Source organism: Talpa europaea, assembly GCF_964194135.1.
Source record: "Talpa europaea genome assembly, chromosome: 3".
NCBI classification, from domain to species: domain Eukaryota; kingdom Metazoa; phylum Chordata; class Mammalia; order Eulipotyphla; family Talpidae; genus Talpa; species Talpa europaea.
This window is the reverse complement of record NC_140069.1, coordinates 82,376,891-82,404,547: the sequence shown is the minus strand read 5'-3', so window position 1 is coordinate 82,404,547 and position 27,657 is coordinate 82,376,891. Positions and strand designations below refer to the sequence as shown.

Sequence of the window (27,657 nt, the reverse complement as noted above, 5' to 3'; positions counted from 1 at the left end):
AATTGTCTTTGAATGAACTTGGTCTCCTTTTCAGTCCTGTGCATCTTATAGTATACACTTATAAATACTATTCTGACCTGCTGATTTTACTGACAGAGAGGTCCAAGACACACAAAAAGTTAAGCCTCCTGGACTTCAAAGAACAACTAGTAGCTTTCTACTAGTGATACACACACAGAAGCAGAGGGGCTTCCCCCCCACCTCTGGTCTGGGGGTGCAGATGAGAAACAGCATCTGCTTTTATTTAGAATGTTTATAAAGCGGATGTTTGCTGAAAATCAGCAATTTTGACCATTTCTGTCTAGAACATTTAGGATGGCAATTAAACACTTGAAACTATTAGTTAATTTCAAGCATACTCACAACCGACTCAATCTTAATGAATAAATTTCCCTTTTATATTTCTTTTAAAATCCACCTTGTGATTTTAAAAATAAAACAACAGCAGCAGCGCAAACTACTCATACTCACACAAACTGAGTTTAAATTAAAAAGTAACCTAAACTGAGTTTAGATAAACTGACTTTAGATTAAAAAGTCCAAATCTTTGGTCTTTAGTGAAACATTGCCAGAAATAGAATTACTGTATGAAGCATTACTAGACTCTTTCCTCCTAGCTACATCCTGTTATAAAAACTAGTGGTTCCAACATGGAATTATTTACATGACCCAGTATCTCTTCCTGTAATAAAAAAGAATCTTTAAAACTTCACTCCAGAAGTTTCTTATCCAAGAGACAGTAAGGAATGTCTTTGAAGACTAGGGAAATGAAAGGTATGCAGACCCGCCTGCTTAAGGCTCTTTGTGGAGTTGTTTGGAAAAGGAGGGGAAGAGATTCAAAGTTTCAAGGCCTTAGCCTAAACTGGGGTGTGGGAACTGTTCCGGGCCTGGAGAAGGTGTCTCGGAAGCAGGTTTGTGATGACAAAGGCAGGCCTTGGGCCAAGGGCGGAGCCGCCGCGGCCCAGGGCACGAACCGGCCTAGGCCCCGGACGGGGCGGAGCGCGGCCCCTGAGAGTCCGATCCTGGCAGCGGGCGCCGCCCACAGCCCTTCCCGGCTAGGCCCGAGCGAGGCAGCTCTGGCTGGCGCATCATGGGACGGCTGGTGACACTGAGTTTGCTGGGGATTGCGCTGGCGCTCCTGGGCGAGAGGCTTCTGGCGCTCAGGTAGGTGGGGCCCTCTCGCACTGAGACATTGGCGCGCAACCTGGCCCGGCGCCCGGCTCCAGGGACGCCCATTTCTGCGCGCCTCCCTGGCGTGAGCCCTCGGGCTCCGGGGGCCGCAGGCTGCGGGAGCGCGCACAGGCCACGGAGGGATTCGTAAAGCGCCTGGACTGTGTGCCATCTGGTTGAGGACTTTTATCCCCATCCCCAGCTTCTAGCAAAACGCCAACACAGTTTGAGCTGAATCGCGAGACTTTGTAGAGAGCCTATGAGCCTTGGCAGTTTACAAAGCTCTTTGCTATCTAGGTTGAGGAACAAGCGCTTTGGCAACTTATCAAGGAAGACCCTAGTGGTTTAACTTGAATACAAAACTATTACTCATGCATTGAAACTTTAACTATAAGGATTTATTTCAGATCACTGGTGCTGTTTCTTTTTGTTGCCCAAACCAACCTGTGTCTTTTACAGAATTATTCTCCATCCCTCCCTCCGCTGCATGGTTTGAGAAACTACAGTTCTCTCATTTTTGCGCGGTAGATCAAAGATACTCAACCACTATTCTTACATCACTTCCTTTTTTACTCTGGAACCTGAAAGGCGGAATAGTAAATGGTACAGCCAAGTCCTCTCACATTTTAGTTATAATGAAAAAAAGGCAGTGGGCAGAATAGTTTCTAAATTATGAACTCAAATTTTATAAACCTCATGCAAAAGGATGCCAGAAATGTTGAGCAGCTACTATAGAAGGTGACTTTCCAAGGCTCCTGTCATAGAGTAAGGCATAGTGCTTACCCATAAGAAATTTACCCTACTACAAGGAGAGGAGAGGAATAAAACAAGCACATAAATTAGGATGTTCAGTACAATACAATCCAATCCCTTCAAGGCTTGAGGAGAAAGATTAATCCCCTAAATGTGGAGTTCGAGAAGGAGGGAAAGACATTTGACACAGGCCTTGAAGGATGGAGAAAACACATCTGGGATGAAAGTGATCATCTCAGATGGGGAGTGCAGTGTGATCAAAGGGGATATATATATATATATATATATATATATATATATATATATATGGTGGGGGAAGTTTGGAGATTAGCAGTAGCCAAATTTGAGGGGAGCAGAAAGTTAAGGGATGAAAATACTAAGGGTGGGGGAAGTTTTTGAGATGGTTAAATGTAAATTGAAAAATTAGGGCCTGCTTTGATAGGCGAAGGGGAATTATAGAGGTAGTGTGCGTTTTCAGAAACAGGAACCTAATGTTTAACCATATAAAGCAAAATCAATTGTTATGCTGTAAAGTGTAACCAGTTAAGCTCTGTAGAGGTGAACCTAGAAGAATGGGTTGAGGTAGAGCAGTATCTCTCAACCCTGGCTGCACATTAGGATTTCTTGGAGAACTGATGTGTGGGTTGCCCTCGCCAGAGAATCTAAATCTGCTGGTCTGGGTGGGGCTCAGACATGGGTATTTTTTTCTTTAAAAAAATTTCTCCTGATGATTTTAATATGCAATTAGGATTGAGAAGTACTAGAAGATAGAGTGAGTAGAACTGAGGTTGTCTGGAGAGAATAATATGGCCCACACTCTATGGGCCTCCCCGGTGGCGCAGGGGTTGAGCACTGGGTTGCGAAGCTGCCTGCAGCCTCTGCAGCACCCGTTTGATCCCCGGCTGCCGGGGGAGGGTCCCACATGGCGCGCAAACCTCTCCTGCCGCCTGCTGCTCCCCTCAGCAGTGTACTTTGGTCCTTCTGCCTGTTCTGCTCCCTGTTCTGGCTCTGGTGAATTCTCTCACCCTCCCGCGCTTCTGACTGTACCCAGTACTTGTATAAATAAATAAATCTTAAAAAAAATATATATATGGCCCACACTCTGGAACCCCAGGGATAAAGGGAAATGAAAGGTGATGCTACAGTTTCCTGCTTGATTGTCCTGCAGCTGTAGCCTTGGGTGCTGACAAAGGGACCAAAGGGACGTAAGGGAGAGAAACAGAGGGTTGTGGGGTTGTGGGAGGTTTAGAGGTGGGAGAGGATTGTTTATTGGCAGAAAATGGACATGTCAGATCTAATTCTCATATTATATAAATGCCCATCCAACTTGGCAGGGCATTCTTGAGTTAGATGATTTTTGTATGAGCTGTCCAGCTCTCAGTTTCAAAGGCAAGACCACTAAAATTCACAGGTTCATTAAGTTTCCCCTAATGTTCAAATCATCTGTGTTTCCACAAATTAAATTTTTCTCAATTGACAGACCATTTTTTTCTCTTATAATCTGAAGGTTTTAAATTTACGTCTTTCGAATTGTAAATGTCATAGTTTTAAATCTAGAAAAAAAGTAAATAAAACTTATTGACACAGAATACACCTGATAATACATTTATAATTTGATGCAACTTTTCTTTATAAAGATCTGATGATAATAAACTTTATTGAGCAAAGACTTTATAGGTGGTAACTATAGTTGAAGCCCATCTCAGCTGATGTGATAATGTTGAGAGGGTTGATAGATAGCTGTATTTTGCAAGTAAAATGCAGGACACCTAGTTAAATTTGAATTTTAGATAAACAAGGAATCAATTTTTAGTATAAGCATATTCCATGCAATATTGAAACATTATTCATTATCTAATTAAAATTCAAATTTAACTGGGATCCTGTATATTATCTGGCAACCCTGTGATCACAGAATGTCATTCGCCTGCTGTTTAGAGATTGGTGCAGTCAGGTGATAGTATGTCTCCTTTCAGACTCTTAGGCCCTATTTCAAAAGGCAGCAGGTTCCCACTCCCCCAAAAAGGAAAAAAAATCTTTAAAAAATCAAGGTTTTTTTCTTTTCTTTGCTTTCTCCCCCCCCCTTTTTTTTTTTTTATCTTATCTGGTATCTGCTATTTTATTATTCTATTTTTAGAGATAATACTTTGACACTCAAGTAATTTCTCCTTCAGGATGCACAACTTGAATTTTAGATAAACCATGAAGAACTTTTTACTATAAGTGTGTCCCAGATGCATAAATGGAATCAGAATTGTCTGTCTGTTTACTCTGATCTGTAATTGTCTTCTAGCATACACAACTTTTCCACCCTCCCTTCTTGAGAAATAAAGGAGACAGTCAACTATGCAAATATCTTCAGAGCAGTTGCTCCCTGTCTCAATGTACACACCTATGAATGAATCATGAAACTTGATTGTATCAGAGACCTATATGTGGGCAGGAACCCCAAAACAAGCATCTAAACTTTTTGCTTTGACCCAGCAACTTTATGACAGCTCCACCAAAAAGCTGTCCAGTAAGCTTCTAAAGGGGCAGCTCTTTTAAAAAAAACAAAACTACCAATCCACATTTTCATTTACTGTGTGACTCTGTGTACTGGCCACCAAGTCAAAGTGTCAGAAGTTCTTTATGTTAAGCCAAAATGTAACATTTACTGTAGTTTGAAGAGAAACAACATTTTGCATTTATGCATTCATTCAGTCTTCATATATATCTTCCTTTCTACATGATACATGAAACTAGGGTTAACTAGTTATTTCAGCAAATAATAAGTGCTCAACCTGTACTCAACCCAGATCTTCTGATTCCAAATACAGTTTAGTTTGCCTTAGTTCTTCTGCAATCCTGTACTTTCTCTACCTTTGGAGCAGATTTTCCCAGCTTTACATGCCGAAGCATAAATTCTTAGTTACTTTGCGTGCAAGCATTACAAGGGCCCAAAGGGTTAATTCCAAGGGGGTTTCATGGCCTGTATATATAGGATAAGGCCCTGTTTTGTCTACATTTAAGTCTGTATGTAAACGATAAAGCTCCATCTATGGTTCATAAAGGCAAAGGCATGAGATATGATGCAAAACAATGCCTGGTAGTGGAGGCAGTAACATGCTGAAGGCATGTTGGCACCATAGCCTGGTGAAACCTTTCTGCTGTCACAGATGATGTGAGATTGTAGCTATTGGCCCTGGTCTCATTTCACTCTAGATGGGTAATGCTGTTTCCTGAGCTAAAGAAATAGAGATTGATATCATGGTAATGACTGTTGGCTAAAGCTTCATGCTTTGTGGCCAGATAGCATGAATTAATTTCCTAACTTCACTATTTACCCTAGACCTTGACTTTCTATTTCACTTTTCTGTGCCTCAGTGTCTTAATTTATATGATGGGGATAATAAAATTACTTGCGCTATAGTGGATCTATGAGAAATGAGTGCATTTGTGTAAAGTGCCAAAACAATGCCAGGCACATAGTAAATACTCAGTGAAAGTTATCTCTGATGATGACATTCAAGCAGGGGTTCTTAGATTTTTTGCAGTAGATTCTTTGGCAGTCTGGTGAAGCCTTGAATGTCTGTCTCAGTATTCTGTTTTTAAAGATATAAAATAAAATACATAAAATTACCAAACAAATAGCAGTTAATACTAATTCGAATGATTAAATACTATTATCAAACTTTTACAAATCTGGGGCCTCCCCTGGTGGCGCAGGCAGTTGAGCGCTGCACTGTGAAGCTGTTCACAGCCTTTGCAGTGGTGGTTTGATCCCGGCCTGTAGGCAGGCAAGCGTCCCACATGGCACAGCAGACCTCCCCTGTGTCACCCGAGTGAGACAGTCAGTATCTCACCAACAGTGTATTTCGACAGTCTGCCTGTTCTGTTCCCCGCTCTGTCTCTGGTGAATCCTCTCACCCTCCCGCACCTCTGGCCTGTACCCCGGTTCTTGTATAAATAAATCAATCTTTAAAAAGAAAACTTTTAAAAATCTAATGTATGATAAAGTAACATTAAAGCCTTAAATAGATCTAGAAGTAGTTAAGCAACAGTAGGTATTTTCAAGTAGCACTGAGTGTAACTAGTATTTTGAGACATCCACAACAACTGCAGTGTGATCTAACAGTGTAATTGCTGTAACAGTCTCGAGTAGTAACAGGAAGTCTGTGCTAGTAGCATTTTCCGTGGTTTGTTGCTCACATTCATTATCAGTGGAAATGCTCAACTTCAATTGGAGGTTTTAATCCAAGTTCATGGATTCCTGAATTTTACCCATGGATTCCTTAAGGTCACCGAGCCCCAGGTTAAGAACCCTATAGCATATGTGATTACAGGCTAGTTGAAAGAAGGTGGTGTATTCTCTTTCCTGTGTCATACTTAATATACACTAGTAATTAAAAGGAAAATAACCATATTTTAATGGAAAAGTACAGGTAAGTGAGACAGACAAAAGGAACCTTGAACAAGGAAGGCAAATAGCTTTTCTTTTGAGTATCCATTTTAATTAACAGATAGTGGCTGCCTGGAACAGTATCTGAGGCTGGCTTTCTGTTAAAGGGAAAGTGCTATGTATGATTGTTCAGTGATGTCTGCATGATAGCAGAGTGACTCAGCCATGTCATCTCTGATCTAGAACATTCATAGACATGGCATAGACATTGTGTTTGTACCTTTTATCTTTTCTTTTGGTATGTATTTAAGCATGTTGATCTATTAGTCCAAAGATTTGCATAGCTTTCATATAGTCCCCAAACTTCGTTTTTTTTTTTTTTTTTTAAAGATTTATTTCTATTTATACAACAGCTGGGGTACAGGCCAGAGCCATGGGAGGGTGAGAGACAGAGCCTGGAGCAGAACAGGCAGATGGACGGAAAGCACTGCTGAGGGGAGCAGCAGGCGAGACAGGAGAGGTTTGCTGTGCCATGTGGGTAGCTCCCTGGCTGGCCAGGAATCTAACCGGCACTGCGGAGGCTGTGGACAGCTTCACGGCGCTGCGCTCAACCCCCTGCACTACCTGGGAGGCCCCAGTCCCCAAACTTCTTTAATCTATTCATAGTAAAGAATGCTTTTAGGGCCTCCCCGGTGGCGCAACAGTTGAGTGCTGGGTTGGGGTTGCGACGCTGCCCTCAGCCTCTGCAACGCTGGTTCGATCCCTGGCCACTGGTGAGGGTCCCACATGGCGCAGGAGACCTCTCCTGCCGCCCGCTGCTCCCCTCAGCAGTGTGTTTCCTTGTTCTGCTCCCCGCTCTGGCTCTGGTGAATCCTCTCACCCTTCTGCACTTCTGACTGTACCCAGTGCTTGTATAAATAAATAAATAAATCTTTAAAAAAAATAGCTGCAAGTTATATATGAAATTAATGGTAGCTTATGCAAATAGAGATTCGTTTTTCTCACATGATTAAAAACTGTGTACGTGAGTCATGCATTGAGTCAGTGATCACATCAAGGAACTAGGTTCTTAAATTTTTGTTCTTTGATCCTTCCCTATTGGCTTTATTTCCTCAAGTTTATTGTGTTAATGATACTGAATGGTCACTGTTGTTCTGAGCATGTATGGTCAAATTGCAAAGGAGAGGAGAGGAATGATACCAGTTAGCTCTCTTCCTATGTTGCTCCTTTTTTTAAAAAAAAGATTTATTTATTTGTGTATACAAGAAGTGGGGAACAGGCCAGAGGTGCAGGGGGAAGGGGTGGTGAGAGGACTCACCAGAGACAGAACGGGGAACAGAACAGGCAGACTGATCAAAGTACACTGCTGAGGGGAGCAGCAGGCAAGACAGGAGAGGTTTGCTGTGCCATGTGGGTAGCTCCCTGGCTGGGGATTGAACCCACACTGCAGAGGCTGCGGATAGCTTCACAGTGCTGTGCTTAACGCCTTGCACCACCAGGAAGATCCTATGTTGCCCTTTTTATCAGGAGCAAAAATATCCCAAATCTGGGTCTTAATTATCCCTTACACAAAGGAGGCTTGGAAAGCAAATATTTGACTTGCCCACCTCTGCAATGGAAAGTAGCAAGTAAGACAAGGAGTGAGGTTAGCTAATAGAAATGTGAAAGTCCAATAATGAGTAGGGAACTGATGGTTCTGCCTTTACACTAGAGTGGAAAGGAAAGGGGAAGATAGCTCGTTAGAGTTCAGCATTTTTTCATTATTCCTTCACTTTGATTATACCAAAACAACAGCAAGTAGCTTTGCTAAAAAGTAGTTGGTGCTCTCCAACCCTTTCACCCTAGTCAATTTTGTGATGGGGATGAGACGTTCTCCTGTTTTTTATTTCTTAATAACTGTTTACAGAGTGTCTCCTGTGCACCGGGCCCCAAACAATATCATTTTCTCTTCACCTCCTTTCAATAGCTGTTGGATCTTGTAGAGGCTATGAATGTTTTTCAGCATTTCAGGCCCATGGAAGGAAGACAGAGCTCCTGGCTCCACATCTGGAGCTTTTCCCCTAACACCAGAGCTGGGAGATATGTGACTTGGTGCCATGTTTTTATTTGTATAGGAATGCCAAGATGTTTTATTTGTTGAGTTATTGGCTTTCTTATATGATCCATGTCCAAGGATAGAACTTTGTGATATGCATTTTTGTTTTAACTTCATTTCTGGTGCTATTTTATGTTCCTGCTTTGATTTTTCTATCTTTTCTATTACATGCTTGAGATTTATGCTGTGCTTTATGTATTTCTGTAAGCCTATTTAAACCCTTTCTGCTACAAAGCAGGGAATACATAAACAGATAGATTTTTTTTTTAAAAAACAGAAATCGACTTAAAGCCTCCAGAGAAGTAGAATCCGTAGACCTTCCAAACTGCCACCTGATTAAAGGAATCGGTAAGTATGAGAAAATGCTTGTTGTACTCATTCCATTATTTGGCCACCACCGCTAAAAAGCTCATTAACAGTACTTTGGCATGCAATTACTGCTCTTCAGCAGATAAATCATATTAGGTCAATGAAAGCCTCTTTGGTCATTCTCTTTTTATCTCGTGCATCTCCTGTATTTCTTAATCTCTCTTACTCTCACTGCAATTTATTATTCATATAATCCTGTGTTTACTGTTTGATATTTTGCTTGCTTACTGGCTCTTATGAACTATTTTGGTAAAGTTTGTATTCTTTTTCATTATGACCATTGTAGTCTTTGTTCCTTGGGCCTAGTGGTCAGCTAATGAAGTTGTCAGAAGAAAGGTAAGTTATAAAATGGAAAATAAAAATCTCTCCACAAACTTTCCATTTCCCCTCCTCAAAGAAATAACCCAAAGAAAAAGTTTCTTTTTTATTCTTCCAGATATTGTCAGTGCAAATGCAAACAAATATAAGCATATACATACATACATACCACAAATGGGGTCTTAGTATATCCTGTGCCCTGTTTTATTCTATCACAGGGTGAATAGCTTTCACATCAACACATGTAGATTTACCTTAATCTTTTTAATATTTGCATGTACCATGATTGACTTAACCAGTTTCCTCTCAATTAACATCTGGGTGATTGCATTTTTTTTTGCCAGCTACAAACAAATGAGTGAGCCCCACTGTACATGTAACTCTTGTACTGATCTGTCCGATAAATCCGTAACAATGGGATTGTTGTTCCATTACCATGTGTGTTTAAAGTTTTGATCCTCATTTATAAATTGCCCTTGAGTTGGCAGAACTAATAGAACTCTTACCACATATTTAGAAACATATTCACTCCAAACAATGCTCTTGTAGCAAAAATAGGTGTGTCACTTCTTTGGCTCACACCCAAGAAGGCTTCACTTTCATGGAACTATTTTCAGAATAACCTTTTCTAGTTAAAGTTTCTTTCTGGATCTGTGACTCACCACTCTGTTTCCCCCACTGCTACTTCTGTACTTTTCCCCAGTTCTACCTCCTTAAACTCCTTGATTTCTTTTTCCTGAAGCTTCTCTACTTTGTTTCACTTTTCCAAACACGTAGGAAGATACCAACTGTCTCAAATACTAGATTGACCATATGTATGTCAGATCTTTCTAGAACTAAAGTGATCTGGAGTGCCAAGACTCTCAGGCCCCTGCATCCTGCCTTCTGACTATAATCACGAAGAGTCTCTTCAGCATGGGTCACTAAGCAAAAGCCAGATGGTATCTGTATGGGGTGCTGTTCAAGGTCGGAAGGTTGTGTCAGTGATCTCTAAGGTTACTTTAGCTGCTGGGTTAGTAATTGTCAAGTTGCTAACCATCCCTTGGCCTGTGCAGCCTACCTTTTGTGAATTCAAATCTCAGAATAGACAATAGGGCATAGCCAGACTTATTACAGGACAAACTGCCAAGTGTATTGCTGTTACAGCTCCCTAGGATGGGGGGCTTCTTAGAGAAAAACAAGCTCAACATTTGTATTCTGAACAGGCGTCTATCTGTGTTTGTGACCTTTATGTTGTGATGTGTGTGAGCTGCTGTCTGGCATTGGAAAGAATGAGGAACTATGTCACCTATGGCCCCTCTTGTGAAGTGTTTAATGCCTCTGAGGCACTTCAGAAGGCAACAGAGCGGAGACGATGAATGATTAGAAGCACATTTGGGATACATTTTTAGATCTAATTAGAATTGTGCTTCTTTTTTGCTTTTGCTCTGTGGCTAACACATACTATATGAACATTTGTTAAATGCTATGTGGTGAGGCATAATAATAACTTGTGGTTTTATGTTTTTAACAATAGTTGCTTGTCCTGTGCTCTTTGATTATAAGGACATACGTTCCCATATTGGTGAAAACAATTCCTTAGGAAAGGTGGCAAGGGTAGAGAAGTTCTCTTTTTACAGTTTCCAGTATGGAAACACTAGTAGACATGCACTTGAAGACAGCTAATTCCTCCAAGAGGTAAGACCACTTCTTTCCCTTCCAACCCCAGCCTCCCCTCCCCTTACATGAGCACATGCACATGCATACCTGAGCGCGTGCACACACACACACACACAGCAATACTACATTCCCTTTACAGTCACTGGAAATGAACTTTTCGTAACTCTTGCATGCTTTACAGATATCCTATCTCCTCTCTGTCTGTTTTAATAAATAATTATCTACCACATATCACAAGATATGTGCCTTTAATGGGGCAGAAAATAAGTTCCATGCTTTGTATCCCTTTCTGATTTATCTTATAGACAGAAACTAAGCTTTTACATACTCAAGATTTGGCATAATATCCACATCTACATAATAAAAATTGTAATGACAAGAGTAATTAATTCTATTTGAGGCTTAAAAGTTTAAAACCTGTTCTAAATGTCCTCGAAAATGCTGGCATTCAGAGTCCTGATGAACTGAAACAAACTTTTGAATGGATTGTCTCTCTTAAATTAAATAATGGTTTTATACACTTGGCAAGGCCTTTTACAAAAACTAGTGCTCGGGAGATTTTTAAAAAAGCATTAAGATTTGTAGCCCTTTTCATCAAGCATTTCACAGTCTACCTATGAAAAGGAAAACAGAAAAAGCACTCTCTTGAGACATATAGACATATATGTCTTCTTTCTTTTTATTATAAATAAGGTCCAAAGGCTCAGAGAGATTAAGTAACTTTGACAAGTTCTCTTTCCAGTAAAGTGTCTTCTTGCAGAGTGATTAACATACACAACTGATTAGTGAACAAAAACGTGGAAGTAGTAGGCTACGTTACGTACCCTATTGGCATGACAAGTGCTGATTTGCTGTTGTAAAGTTAGGGTCAGTACCTTAGAGAAGAGAAAAATTTGTTTTCTCTTATGTATTAGTCCAAAGATAAGCAAATATTCTAAGGTGATTAGATGACTACCCTCTCTTGATCATTCAGTGGATGAAGCACCACAACAATCTTCAACATCTTACTTTCATCTTGGGAAAGATAACTACAGCTCCAGGTGTTGCCTTTTCCCAGCAGAAAGGAGTAGAAAAGAAATTACATGGATATTATTTTTATTTTATCTAGTAGTAGCATTCATCTTGTATTCTCACATCCCATTGACCTGTATTTAGACAAATGGCCCCATCTGTCAGCAAGATAGGGTAGGAAATGTCTGTAGCTATGTTGCCATGTACCTATAGTTGAAAAGGAAGGAGAGAAGTATGGGCACCAGGGAGCAGCTGGCTGTCTCTGCCACAGATAATTGCTAAAGGAATAAGAAGGGATTAAAATCAGATGTGCTAAGCTAGAAGACTTTCCAGAGAAAGGGGGTTTTAAAATAGGTTTTAAAGAAGAGAATATGAATTGGTGAAGATCTTGGTGAGAGGGAATATGGAAGCCAAAACTGGAGGGGAGGGAACAAATATTGAATTGACGACTGTAATTGAATTTACAAAGTGAAGTGTCTTTAGAGGGGATGGTTAGAATAGAGAAAATACATTCAATGCTAGGTGTATTTTTCTATGTACTTTTAAATCAGAACAAAAAGATTTGAGTCCCAGCTTCTCCATTTGTAACCTTGAGCAACTAGCTTAACCTGTCCAAGTTTCTGTACTCTCAACTATAAAGTAAGAGATAATGTTTCTACTCAAGGTTATGACAATGATATGAAATAGTGTATGTAAAGAACTTGCAATGAGCCTGATACTTGGTACACACTAAATGGATGTGTGGTGGTATTACTATAACAGTGAAAAAATTACAGTGAAAAATTACAGTGAAAAAATTCCTCCAGTTCTGACTACTCTTGCAACATCCCACTAAAGAAGTTATATGAGATGTTAAAAGCCTGTGGTATTAATGGCTATTGAAGTGACAATGGAGGAGTGGCTCTGGAAAACATTCTAAAGAAAACTAGAGATAAGACAGTTTTTAATTGGAATTTGGCAATAGGATCAAACAGAAAGAAGTTACACTGTGCTTTAAATGAAAATATCTTTTAGAAAGAACACTGTTCTTTTCTTTCAAGAATCTTCCTGATTCTTGGGGGGTATAAAATCTTCCTGATCCTGCTCACTACTAGCTGAGAATACCATGGGACTAGAGCCTAGTGGTTCTTACCATTTGTGGGGGAGGGGGAGTATCACATGACTATTTTAGGGAATCTACTAGGTACCAAGAAGCCTTTGCATAGAAGAATTCTCATCTGTACATGCAGAAGACATTTTACATTGCATAGAATTTTGGAGGGTTTATAGACTTTTTGAAACCATTTGTTGCTCCTTAAGGATCTACAGTCCCCTGGTTAAGAAATCCCCCTCATGCCATGTTTAAAATTATAGACATATATATTGTTTCTGACACACAGTTGGGTTATCTTTATGAAGTGAATTCTTGGCATTTTTATCTTCTTTTGTTTTTTTCCACTATTTGAGAGCCAGCAACATGGCGACAACTGGCTAAATGCAAACTCATGAATCAAAACCAAAATGGCTAGATAGATGCTGTTTGTTTTTGACAACCTAGAAATAATCTTGGCGAAATCCTTTGGAGAGGCCTTCAAGGGGAAGATTGGATTTGTGGACTTAAAGAATGTGTCATGATTTGGCTTAATCTAAGCCATTTTTATTCCTCTCTTCTTGTGTTTCGGTCTATTATCTGTCTGCGGAATTTACACAGTAAGACCACTGGGAAGGTCTTATGTCTAATTATTTGCTGTGCTGTGTGGAGTGTACTGCAGACAATCAATAAACAATCAATAGTAATTGTAGCCTGCTCAGAGACAAGCGTTAGAAGCTTCAACTGGCTTAGATGCATGGTATTTTTCATTAATTTTCTTTTGCTAGTTTTTCCTGTAATTTAAAGTCTAAATTTAAAGATTAAATGGAAAGCTTTCTTTGCTTATGAAAACAAGCAGGCACTGTTTTTAAGGAGGGAATATGGAATCCCAGGTGTTTTATCTATTAATGAGAGAAATGTCTGTTTGCTTCAGATTGAAAGCACAGAAAGGGGACAAGGATATTTGCATGGTTAAATGACTGTGAGTCCTTCATTCTGAAAGTAATAATTCCCCTGATGTCAATTACTTTTGTACAGACATCTGGATGTTTATCATAACGGTGTACAGATGTCAACTTTTCCTGCATTATAGTTAGAAATGTGGTGATTACTTGACTTTGATAGGAGTAAACATAAAATATCTAACATTTAAAGTCAGAAGTGTACTGTAGGAAGAGGATTAGACTGACATTTATTAGAGAGAGTGGTTCCTTGGAAAAGAATTGGAACCATTCCTAAAAATACAGATACTGAGAACACAAAATCCTAGTTATGCTCTAAGAAATAACCCAACTTGAACATGATGTTTATCTATTTCTTGAACTTACAGAAGCTGGATCTGACGATATTGATATACTTCCCAATGGTTTGGCTTTCTTTAGTGTGGTAAGTATTTCCTTCCACTCTGATCTCAGTAGAAGATATACAAGAGTATTTGATGAGGCCTGAGAAGCCTTGTTTTTATATTTTTTCACTATCAAAAAAATGTTCTGGGAAAAAAAAGAGGCAGGTCAAACAGGATCTTGGAGAATTTCCTCAAGCTTATCTAAATGTAGAGATGAGAAGTCCTTGCTAATTGATTTTTTGTTCATCTCCCCACTGCATTGCACTAAAATAATGCTATCTTTGTCTTAAAGACTGGTTATTAAAAAGGAGGTTTTTGGGCATTATTGTGGATATGTGACATTACATTACACATTTTAAATACAGCAACCTCCTTTCTTTCTAATGCTTAATTTCCCAGACCAAGGCCAATGCTTTTTTCTTTTTTTTTCCCCTGACTTGATTATCTTCAGTAGAACATCATCAACTGAGTTTATTGATATTCTTCACTTTTGCCTTCTTATAAACTGAAAAATAATAACCTTTCTGGGCATATAATAGAAAGACCTTTAAAATGCTGGCCGCTCCCAAACTATCTTAGTGGCATATGAAGACTCTGACCACTCTACTTCTATGGCTTGGGTGGAGGTACGGTCCTTAGTAACTACTACACAGGATTAGTTTTTCTTGAGGAAGTGGCCAACTTTGAATTTATTCTGTTGCCTCTCAGCATCTGTTATTTTCAGGCTCTGAGACTTCAGAGGGATGTAAAAAACTTGAAGATGCTTTAGAAGAAAGTTGCAACACTAATAAAATAGTTGTTAAATTTGTAAGAAAAAGTGAGAGAACTTGGCCTAGATGAGAATGAGGGTTCAAACACTCCTCAGGTTCCTGATGATTTTTACATAAAAATTAAACTGAGCAATGGGTTGTTACCCCTGAGAGAAAAAAGAAGTACCATGGTCCTTAGCAGAAACACTGCATTTGTAGTAAATTTTAAGAATACAGTTTTAAAGAAAAGTTTTATTTAATTTCCTACACAGAATAAGTAAAATGATATTTCTAGTGGGACTCTGGATTTGTTTAGAAGAGCCAACTTGCAAGTAAGTCTTGTAGGCTTAGGAAAAAAACACTAGGACTATGAGTCAGTTATTCAGATCTAGCAATGTAAGAATCCTAAGTAAAGTAAAAGGCAGTTGCTTTTTTTCCCCCCCTAAAGGAGGTGTCCTCAGAGATTCATGTGATCCAGAACTCACCTATTTCAAGATGTTTCTTCCTATAGAATAAATCCGAATTAGGAGGAGTGACCTCTCCTACTGCATAAATCTACAGCCTTTGTAGTTGAGGGTCTTAGCACAATCACAGTGATCTGATAGCCACGTCAACAGGTTTTCTTCTGCTTTATTTTTATTATTCTTCCTTGATTATATGCCTTTTGTGGTTTTGATGCAAATTTAGAAACATTCCTAATCTACTGCCACTTTTAATTTACTTGGCATTGTCTCTACTGTTTTCCAGGCTTTATAAATGAGTAACTCATCCATGGAGGCAGTTCTTTGTTCTTTTCCCTAACATATTATCCCAGGTAAACCATCCTGTTCCACAGTTCTGAGTTTGAGGGTTACCTCCAAACTAACATCACACTTAATAAGGAACTGAAGGACAGAGAATTTTAAAAAAGACTTACCTAACAGTGAGAACATACTTTCACTACTGAACTGCACACGTAAAAATAGTGAAGATGATAAAATTTAGGTAGGTGTACTTTCAGATAAAAATGAAATAAGATTTAGAAGAAGAAGGATGAAAAACAGATTGAAATGACAGGGAGTATTGAAATAACTATAAATTGCAGCAGACTTCCCCTGTCTCGTATGTTGTTTCTTAGCAGTATATTTTAATAAATCTGCCTGTTCTGTCCTTCGGTGAGTATTTTCACCCCTGCACCTCCAGCCTTCACCCATTGTTCCCCAGGGCATTTGTTTTTATTTTTTATTTATTTATTTATTTATTTTTTTTTTTGTGGGACCCTTGCCGGCAGCCGGGGAATGAACCGGGAACCGGAACCGGCACTGCAGAGGTTGCAGGCAGCCTCGCAGCCCAGCGCTCAACCGCTGTGCCACCAGGGGAGGCTCCAGGGCATTTGTTTTTATACATTGTTTAATAATTGCCATGAAAAATGTTAAATAATAAAAATCCAACCCAGAAAAAAAAAAGTTATTAAATATTCTATCACTGGTAAAGCTTCATTTACATTGAAATCATGCTATTGTTTATGGGACATTGATAAACAAGAGAGATTATTGATGCTAAAGTGGCATGTAGCATGTAGAAACATCATAATTCCAGTTTATTCTACTTATTAGGCCTGCCAGTCTTGAAGTTATGCAATTTTAAATAGTTTTTTTTTTTTTAACTGGTGAGTCTTTCTACTATGTCCAGGAGTACATAAAGTGAAACTTTTTTTTTTTCCATATTAGTAAATTTGAATAAAATACAATTTTGAGAGATTTAAGAGAAAAGACTATATAATCAGAGTAAGGGCTGAAAAGGACTAATTAAAATTCAACACTCATTCTTGAGTCAAATCTCCAAGAAAAGTAGAAATAGAAGGAAACTTCCCAGAAACCTACAGCAAACATCATCTCAGTGGGGAAACATTAGCTGCCTACCCATTAATGTTTAGAGGAAGAAATTACCCAACAACACTGTAACTGTCAGTAATCTACTAGAGTTCTTAATATCCAAAAAAAAAAAAAAAAAACCAGGAAAGGGAAATATGAGGTATAAAGGAGAGAAAAAACTGCCATTATTTTTGAACAGTGTGACTACTTTTTTTTGTAAACAATGCAACAGATCCAACTAACAGACCATTAGACCTAATAAAAGTGCTCAGTGCAATGACTGGATTCAAAATGAACCTATAAAACTTCATGACTTTCCCGTGCATGAGGACAATGCAAATAGAAAATGTAAAAATAATATTAACAAAAGGCATAGGGTTCTATTCAGAACATCAGCTTAATTTTCAAAACTTATGCAGAAAAATAAGTGAACAGAAATATTTAAGACCATTTTGTAAAGGAAAGGCAATGAAGTGTGGGATATGGGGGCTTACCATATAGATTTCCATACATACAGATTGCATTAATACTATATTAATATAAGTAAATAAAGCCACAGTAATGTAAGTATAACAAGTATCATATTGGCACAAGAACAGGTATGCCTTCCCAAATAAGCCAATATGTAAACAGGCTTCAGGGCAGTGGGACAAGGACAAATGACATGCCAGGCACTAATCCAGGCTCAGGGATCTAACAGTGAGCAAGTGAGAGAAAGTCCTGTTTCAGTGGGGAGAGCATGAATATGTATAAATGGTAACTGCACTTTAATAAAGATTAAATTAAGGAGAGTGGCAACTGTGTGAGGCTGGAATCATACAGCTATTTATATGTGTGTAAAATGTATATATGTGAAATGACAGTAAGTGACATTTGGCATAGGTATAAAGAAAGCGAAGGAAGGAGCCTCTGGGAGAGAGTGTTCCTAAGCAGAGGGAACAATGTACATAGCTAAGCATGTACTTGGTTTGCTTGCAAAACATTAAGGAAGCCAGTATGGCCAAAACAATGAGAGTGGAGAAGAATTTTTTTCCAATATTAGTAAATTTGAATACAATACGATTTCGAGAGATTTAAAAGAGAAAAGACTAGATGATCAGAGTTAAGGGGATGAAGGCAGAGATGGGGAGTTGAGGTTAGGAGGGTAAAGGAGGTGAGAAGGATAGGTCAATAGAGAGCTTTTAGGCTGGAGTAAGAATTTCCATTTTTAATCTGAATTAGATGAGACTTTTTCTCAGAGGTGTGACATAATCTCACATAATTTGGATGCTAATGTGAGGTTAGACTTCTGCCCGGCTTTAAGGACAGGAATAGGAAAGCCACAGTCATAATGGAGGAAGTGTTGAAAAATGTTCACATCTTTATGAAGAGTTGTATTTTTCAAATAAAATCAGGGATTTGCTGGACCTCCCTGGTGGTGCAAGGGGTTAAGACGCAACCTGTGAAGTTGTCCCCAACCACTGAAGCATGAGTTCGAACCCCAGCCAGGAAGCAGCAGGGCCACATGGCACAGCAGGCTCCCCTCAGCAGTGTATTTCAGTACATCTGCCTGTTCTGTTTCCCCACTCTGTCTCTGATGAATCCTCTCACCCCAAACACCTCTGACCTGTACCCCAGTTCTTGTATGCATAAAATAAATCAATCTTTAAAAAAAAGTCAGGGATTTGCTGGTGGATTGGATATAGGGTATGAGAAAGAAGGTGTGTCTTGACTGGATTGCATTCACCGAGACACCTGGCTTTGTAGAAGCAAGTGCAAGTGCAGACTTGGGTGTGAACAGTCAGTATCTAGACTTCCACTTATCCCCACCCTCAACTCTGCTGCTAAATCCTAATCTACCAGCTTTCTGGTTATCCTTGGAACAGACTAAAGCCCTGGTCTTCTGCCTCAACTCAAAAAATCAGTTATTGTTAATCTTTTAGCTTCCCAGCTTCCAATGATTAATTTTTGTATTGATTCCTCTGTTTTTTCAGTGTTTGTAGATTTATGCTACCACCTCTATCATAATTTATTTATAGTTCCCACTTTAGTCCATAATAACAATTAAGCTCATGTATTTAACTTTTTCTTTGTTTTAAAAAAGGGTCTAAAATGTCCAGGACTTCACAGCTTTGCACCAGATAAGCCTGGAGGAATACTAATGATGGATCTAAAAGAAGAAAACCCAAGGGCACTTGAATTAAGAATCAGCCGTGGGTTTAATTTGGCTTCATTTAATCCACATGGCATCAGCACTTTCATAGACAGCGGTAAGAACTAAGAAGCAACCAATATTAAAAAACTTATAATGGTTTGCAAATGGCTGTGGAAAAGAGATTTGGATCATATTTATAGTAAGAAAAGTACAATTAACTCATGAATTATTTCTGTATTTGTCATGCAAATAAATTGAAAATTTGATTCTTCATCTAGCCGTGCATTATGGCACATTTGAAAATCTCTAGCAATTCACACCTGAAAGAATGTTTAGATTTCATAACCTTTTCATATATCTATGATAATTACATTGAAAAAGAGCCATATTTCAGAATTAAACTGTAAACAGATTATTCATGAATTCTGTATATGGAGTGGAAAAACACTCTTTCCTAAAGGTCAGGGGACCAGTGATCAGAAATAACAGCAGACAGTGATGGGAAAGACGAGAAGAAGAATGATCTGTTAGGTCGTCTAACAGGTTATACATTCAACCTTTCCTTGCCCGTGGTATTTAAATGTCAGTGTCTGCCCAGAGGTCCTATGGTTACATCTTGTAAATTAACTCTGTTCTTTCAATTTTTTAGATGACACAGTTTATCTCTTTGTTGTAAACCACCCAGAATTCAAGAATACAGTGGAAATTTTTAAATTTGATGAAGAAGAAAATTCTCTTTTGCATCTGAAAACAATCAAACATGAACTTCTTCCAAGGTACTTACCTATTTGTTGATTCTCTAATTCTCTCTGGCATATTTAAGTATTCCCCATGGTATTCCCCTTATCTCTTAGAAGAACAAAAATACACACACACACACACACACTCATTCACACGTAGAAGAGGAAACATTGTATATACCATTCCTGAGTTAAGCATGTGCTCCATTTGCTTGCAGAACATTAAGGAAGCCAATATGGTGAAAATAACATGAGTGGAGAAGAGAGTAATAGGAGGTGAAGGCAGAGAGAGAGAGAGAGAGAGAGAGAGAGAGGGAGAGAGAGAGAGAAAGAACTTGTAGAGCAGGGAAATAGTGTCACTCATTATAATAATCTGTTTTCTGTGGATATTCTCTTGAGAGATGGTAAAATATGCTGGCCTAAAGGGTAGATAGTCTTCAGGATCATCTTGGGAATAGAAGAGAGCCTCACTATTTTTTCCATTGTCACCCTGCATCTCAGATGACTCATCACCCAAATACTACCTGTCCTGACAAAGAAGAAAATCTAGATGGAGTTTGTATGCTTTGTGTGGGACTTAATACATAGAGCTTTCACAGGTTAGTGGTAGCGGTGGGCTAATATTAGGAGCTACAGAATTGGATAAATTCAGATTGCAAGTGGGGCACTACAACTTTAAGATCATATATAGTCAGTTGACAGGTGGTTGATAATGTGGCTAAAAGAGGATCATGTGTAACCTGCTCGGCTTGTATTAGCTTACTGTTTAAGTTGAATTTGATGAATACTTTTAATTTATACTTCCCTATCTAGGGATTAAGCATGCAACTTCCAACCATTCTTTTAAAAATGCACTTCATAATAGAAGCATAAATACTGTCCAGTCAGCCTCTGCATTATGGGGCTTTTAAAAAAGAGGGGGTCCATCTTCTCTATAGCCTGTTTCTCATTTAACACAGGAAAAAGTGGCTCTTTCAGAAATTTTTGCATAGGATAATTTAAATTTAATAACACCCTTGGCCTAACTGGTTTTAAAAATGTAATTGTTTTTAGCATATAAATCTCTCACCTGAAGCACTATACTACAGCAATTTCATCATCCATCTCTCCGCAAGTGTTTATTGAGTACCTGTTCATTCTTGACAGGTCGACTCTGTGAGTCAGGTAGAAATTGAACAGTCAACATTAGGATGACTAATAACAAGGAAAGGAATTCAGGAAAATCCAGCACTGAATAAATGGAAGCAAAGGAAATGTTACTGATGGCCCAACCAGCTAACCGGCCAATAATGCTCTTTCCAGCTTTACCCTATGGACAGCTTTGTCCTTACATATTGTTAAATCTTACATTCCTTGCTGTCAAAAAGCATACCCTGTTGGCTTCTTTTAAAATAATTCTGGCTTAATTGCTAAATGACCTGTCTTCAAATTACACAGTCCCATAAAAATTTGTACTCTGACAAATGGTATTATAAGTAGATTGCATATGACGATAGCCAAGTGATTTTAGCTGAGCATTTTCCTGGGAAACCTCCAAAAATATTTAAAGTGCATATAGTGTAAACCTTCAGGTTTCAATATCTAGTATGGAGACCAACTGGCTTTTATTTCCTCTCACCTGTTATTTTTCTTTTTCAGTGTGAATGATATCGTAGCTGTTGGACCGACACATTTCTATGCCACCAATGACCACTATTTCTCTGATCCTTTCTTAAAGTATTTGGAAACATACTTGAACTTACATTGGACAAATGTTGTTTACTACAGTCCAAATGAAGTTAAAGTGGTAGCAGAAGGATTTGATTCAGCAAATGGGATCAATATTTCACCTGATAAAAAGTATGACATCTTCTAGAAATATCTTCATTTCTCCTAAGTAGTGGTGCTGAGTCAAATTCCTCACTTTGCTTTTTTTTCCTGAATGTGCAAATAGCTTACTTGATTTTTTTTTATATTTGCAATATTACAAATATCAAAAAATATATCCACATATATATATGACTATATATATGTGGATATATACACAACACATACCTGACATGATATATATTGCATATTACATTTATCAACATACCATTCAATATGTAATATTTACTTATTATAATGTACTATATATCTGTTGATATATGTAAATATATTTACATATAATATCTAAATTTTGTTGTTTATCAGTTTAGAATCTAATTTTATAATTAGAATCTAATTTTATAAAATGGAATTGGATCTACCTCAGACAGGTGTTTCCCTTAAATACATCATTGTTTTATTGGCTGTATATTATTACATCATTCCAGTATCAGGATGACCCTGAACTAATCAATTCTCTGTTGACAAATATGTAGAGTATTTTTCTGTAGAAAAACCGTTTTGTATTTCTTACTGACCACTAAAACTTATCCAAGTATTTCTTTTAAAGAACAGAGGGAGCATTACAACATAATGGTTAAATCTTTAGTTCTGGGAGCTTCACAGACCTGGTTTCAGATGCCAGCCTGGCACTGGCCAGATGTGGTCCCTTCCTCTTTGCACATTCCTTAAGGTGTTTCCATGGAACAAACTCCTCAAAGCCAGCCTACTCAAAGAATGGTCCCTTTACATGTTAACTTTCATAGATATTACCAGATTGCTGTCCAAAACGTGTTTTTATATGTCCAACCATACCCATTACCTCCATACCTTAGCGCACTGATTCAACTTTGGCTTCTCGCATTCCCTCCACCCAGTGAGCAAGTTATGTTGATTCTACCTGCGCCTCCTTCCCCACTCTCATCCTCTTTCCATTGCTCCCTTCCTTGTTGAGGTTCTCATCCTCTCAAAATATTAGACATTCTTATTTATTTATTTGTTTGTTTGTTTGTTTGTTTGTTTATACAAGAACCGGGGTACAGGCTAAATGCGCTGGAGGGTGAAAGGATTCACTAGAGTCAGAGCAGGGAACAGAACAGGCAGATTGATGAAATACACTGCTGAGGGGAGCAGCAGGCGAGACAGGAGAGCTTTGCCCCACCATGTGGGACCCTCGCTGGCCGGCCGGGATCAAACTGGTGCTGCAGAGGCTGCGGACAGCTTCACAGCGTGGCGCTCAACCGCCTGCGCCACCAGGGGAGGCCCAAAATATTAGACTTTCTTACAACTCATTTTCAGTTCACATTCAGGTTTTGCACTGCTATTTTACTTTATTTCACTTTACGTTAAGGGTTGCTATAACAGGGAGTTCTGTTTTCATTTCTGACTCATGCTTAGAACTGCCAGGTGCAAAGCAAGTGCTCAATATTAGTTTAACTAAACTATTTGTTACTTTGCCACTTGGTAAATCTAAAACTTCAGTGGAAGTCAATTGCTCATCAAGGCAGACTAATGACTAGTCTAACCTCCTTTTTGTACTGTTGCCATGTTTTATTTATTTATTTATTTATTTTTAAGGACATTTATTTATTTATTTATTTATACAAGCACTGGGCACAGTCAGAATCGCGGGAGGGTAAGAGAATTCATCAGAATCAGAGCAGGGAGCAGAGCAGGCAGAAGGACCAAAGTACACTGCTGAAGGGAGCAGCGGCTGGCAGGGGAGGTCTGCGCGCCATGTGGGACCCTCCTCCTGTGGCCTGGGAGCAGCCGGGGATCGAACTGGTGCTGCAGAGGCTGCGGGCAGCTTCGCAACCCAGCGCTCAACCGCTGCGCCACCGGGGAGGCCCCTGTTGCCATGTTTTAGATATACATTTTATTGTTTTATATCTTTGCCTCTCTCATTCTTGTTCCTCTGCCTTTGCTCGTATGTTTCCTTCTCCCTGAAAAGTCTTTGTTCTTTCGTCCTCAACTCTAGCCTCTATTTCTCTATCCACTGCAGATACCCCTTTATTGCCCTTCTGTGTTCGCAGGAGTTAGATGTTTCTTCGGTTTCTAGACAGAAAATACTTCTTTTGGTAATAATCATGATGTCTTAGGTGTATACAAATCAAGTACACTATAAGCTTTTCAGAGATAGGCTGTGTCTTCTTCGTGTTTTTAAATGCCTAATACTGAGTTCATGGATTTACATATGGTGGTTGCTCAACAGGGCAGTTGCTATGGAATAGTCAATTCAATGTGTAAAATTACCCTGAGTAGTCCATTAATTTACCCCCTTTAGGCTGTAGACAGATTGTTCTGAATACTTATCTCTTAAAATTCTTGACATGTTAATATTTTATTGTTAATAAATTTTATTGAATATTTTAATATTCAATATTTTTGAATATTCTATATTTATACATGTATATGATGCCTAGAAATATCAAATTATATTATGAAATTTAAATGAAGACACAATTATATTGTGAAATTTTTATGAAGCCACACTTTTGTTTTATTATCTTTTTATTGGTAGATACCACAGACTTTATATTCAAATTTTTGTCCTATGTTATTTTTCCTTACTAACCTTTCAAAAGAATCACAATTCTGTGATTCTTGTAGCAACACTAAATTGATTTTTAAAGCTTACTTTTTAAATAAAAATTGACCTTTCTCAAGCTTTCCTTGTGGGCCCATCATTGATTAACTTCTTGGCAGGTTATTAAGACTTATTCTTCCATACTGTGTTAATGAAGCTTTGTATTGGCATGAATTTCTAACCAGTATGTCCTTTCTGCAAAGGTACATCTATGTTGCTGATATACTTGCTCATGAAATTCACGTTTTGGAAAAACACCCTAGTATGAATTTAACTCAACTGAAGGTAAAATATTTATTTGCATCTATGTAAAATAGATATTAATTTATTATAATTGAAACTATGTAATTCTACAGTATTACAACAATTACTTATTTAGAACAGAACGTGGTGGATGCCAGTGTTGCTGTTTGGGTTTTTAAATATTACCTCTCTATAACTGGCGAAGTCTCCTATTCCCTGCAGTCACGAGTCTATGATGACATGAGATAGTGGATGGGAGTGATATTTGCATCAGATTTAGAGCCCATTCCATGAAGTACTGATGGCACCCGATGAATTCCAATAAGAATTTTCACAATTGAAAAGACTATTAGATGAATTCTGAAATGAAGATTTATGCACGTTGTCAGCTCTTTCAATAATAAATGAAGGTAGAAATTGGGTTCCACACCATTATTATTTTCTTCCTGCTTGACAACACATATTTTAGATTGATTAAGAATTTCCTATTTTGCTTTGAATGAGTTCCTTGAGCTAACTGATCATTGTGCATCTTTTAAGGGAAAAGGAATCCATTTTTTGGAAAGAATGATTATCACCCTAACTTCCTTAATTTTAGGGAAGATTAAAAGTGGCTTTAAACCAGTTTATTAAATTGATTTTAAGCAAAACTGGTGTGAAAGGAGTGGAAGCAGGGAGATGTATGTATAGAGGCGGGAAAGGTTTGCTCTAAATTTTTTAATCAAGTTTCTCATGTCATTTAGTATTGACATTTTTTCATTTGGAAGGTACTCAAGTTGGATACACTGGTGGATAATTTATCTATTGATCTTTCCTCGGGGGACATCTTGGTAGGCTGTCATCCTAATGGCCAGAAGCTCTTCATTTATGACCCGAACAATCCTCCCTCATCAGAGGTTTTTATATTTTTAGTCTTTCAACCTTAATTATTCAAGTCCTTTTGAACTAAAAATATGGAGAACTGTCCTAGGGATGGTTTCCTTAGTCCTTTTAACCAATAACACAACAAACTTATGTAGCGGTTTTGTATAGCTCTAAGTCAATAATTGGCAGAATTTGACATTGTTCAATTACTTATAGAAAGGTAATCCTTTGATGTATTAAATTATGGTGCAAACTAGACAAAAGGCATTTTATAAAGACACGTGCCCTCCTTGTGTGGTATACTGGCAATTTTTTAAAATACCTGGCTTTTTGTCAGCTCACCACATGACATGACTTACTCATGCTAACGTAGTGTGCAAGTAGGCACATTTGTGTGGAACTATTTCTATTAATGTTCAATTACTATAATAATACTAAATCCTGTGTTGGCTTGCAGTAACTAGATGGTTTAAGAAAGTAGTTTCTTTGAAGATTGAAGAAAGCACATTAATTTAAACATTATAAAGATTGGTAACTGGTATTTTCAGCAGCATGTTCTCTTAATCATTGTGGCATTGTGGAAGACAGGGATTATTGGCCATTTAGTGACGTGATGTATGGTGGTTCCATATTAACCTTTTGTATCTTCTGAATAGGTTCTCCGCATCCAGAATATTCTATCTGAGAAGCCTACAGTGACTACAGTTTATGTCAACAACGGATCTGTTCTCCAGGGAAGCTCTGTGGCCTCAGTATTTAATAGGAAACTGCTCATAGGCACTTTATACCACAGAGCCCTGTACTGTGAACTCTGAATTATACTTTTGGTATGCAAATGTGGTGACTACTCTTAACAATTAATTTTCTATGAATTACTAATTCTGAGGGAGTTTAACCAACAAAGTTGACCTAGAAATATATGGCATGTATAGTTAATTTTATTTCAGTAAGGAAAGTCCCCTTCAATTCTTGTAGCACTTTTATCATAAAAGGAAAATTATTTTTATTAATGCTAAGCGAAAGGGAGAGACAAAAGCTGCTTTCCATAGAGTAAATACACTTGGCACAAATAAGTCTCCCCTCTGCCTACCACATGCCAGATGAGCTCCACTGAAACAGAGTAGGTTGTATTTCCTTAAAATGTGAGTGACCTCAGCTCCAACAGTGTGACCACTGTGAATGCTCAGAACTACTGACACATATAACATGTTTTGATATGTTATACTCAGATTCTTGTTTACTATGAAAGACTTGGAGTTATATTAAAGATTTAATTAGAATCCAAATTTTGTCTGTTTATTTCTCAAGGTATGTTTTCAGGGAAAATGGAAAAGTGACCACTTCCTTGTGGGATGTCTTTGGGTTCTGCAAGGCAGGGCAATGTTAATTTCTCTCATTGAAATCTGAATGTAAAAGGGCGCTTTCCTTGAAAAAAATAATAACCAACTAAATATGTCAGCTGGCAATGTGAGTTCTCTATTAGCATGGTGTATCCTGTCAGCTCGCTGTCTTAATGGGAGCCCACCTTGGATACAAAGAGATTATAAAAGGTTAGAGCTGGATGGTCTTGACATCTCCTTATTGAACACAACTGTGAACTGAAACCAGGAGAGATGGAGTCAGCTGTCCAGGGCCACATGTTTATGGAAGCAATGCTAGGATCAAGCCAGGGTGTTTGTCTCATAGGGACAAACCTTGCCACTCCCTACACCTTTATAAAATTTTCTAAGGCCCTGGAGAGAGACTTTCATGTGTTTTATTTCATTGTAACATATCAAAATACTTTAATTTACTTCTCATACTTCCCCCATGTTTATTATCAAAATATTTGTCAGTTATGCACAATGGGCCAGACAATGCACTAAAAATAGTACATTCATGATCTCATTTAATCCTAATTACAGCCTTGAGGGAGTAGGTATTGATATTATATCACTGTTAACATTTCACAGATGTTCACACAACTAATAAAGGGACTCTCACTCTGTGTCTGAGGCCAGAGACTGTACCCCTACCTAGTAAATGGAGCTACTACTGCCTTGGCATGAATCAGAATCTTGTTATTTAGTCTTTTATATTTGTCCTAATGTAGAGTTTCTTTTTGTTGGCTTGTTTTTAAGATATCAGTTTCAATTTTGTTTTTAGATAAATGTTTTAATGGCTTTTAAATGCAAGTTGCAGAAATATTTTTAAACATGGCCTCTGTTGATTTGGCCTATGTTTTTATTTACATTTGTAATAGACTGTTACTGATATATATTGGGTCTATTTCTTGCTAAAATAATTACTGTTATTTTGCTGGTTCCTTTATAAATGAGAAAAATGTTAAGTCCTAGACAAATAAAGCAATATTAAATATTGTTCACTGGGAACTAGAACTAGAAAGCATATATTTCAGATTTTAAATTACAACAGTGAATATGTCAAAAACTACATTCATAAAAAGTACCAGAATATAGTAGATATTAAAAT

General features: G+C 38.1%; 1 protein-coding gene across 2 annotated transcripts; it reads left to right on the top strand.

The window, feature by feature from the left end:
- Positions 1 to 1,090: 1,090 nt before the first annotated feature.
- PON2 (paraoxonase 2) lies at positions 1,091 to 26,000 on the top strand (the record flags this gene model as incomplete). Of its 2 annotated transcripts, none has more annotated exons than XM_084230163.1 (9): positions 1,091 to 1,164; positions 8,677 to 8,747; positions 14,156 to 14,211; positions 18,856 to 19,021; positions 19,592 to 19,682; positions 21,285 to 21,485; positions 24,282 to 24,363; positions 25,089 to 25,217; positions 25,842 to 26,000. In XM_084230163.1, 9 exons carry the CDS (start codon positions 1,091 to 1,093, stop codon positions 25,998 to 26,000), a joined length of 1,029 nt encoding a protein of 342 aa, XP_084086289.1. The 2 variants fall into 2 exon arrangements, with proteins under 2 accessions (XP_084086289.1, XP_084086288.1); XM_084230162.1 differs by having other exon boundaries at positions 19,556 to 19,682.
- Positions 26,001 to 27,657: the final 1,657 nt, after the last annotated feature.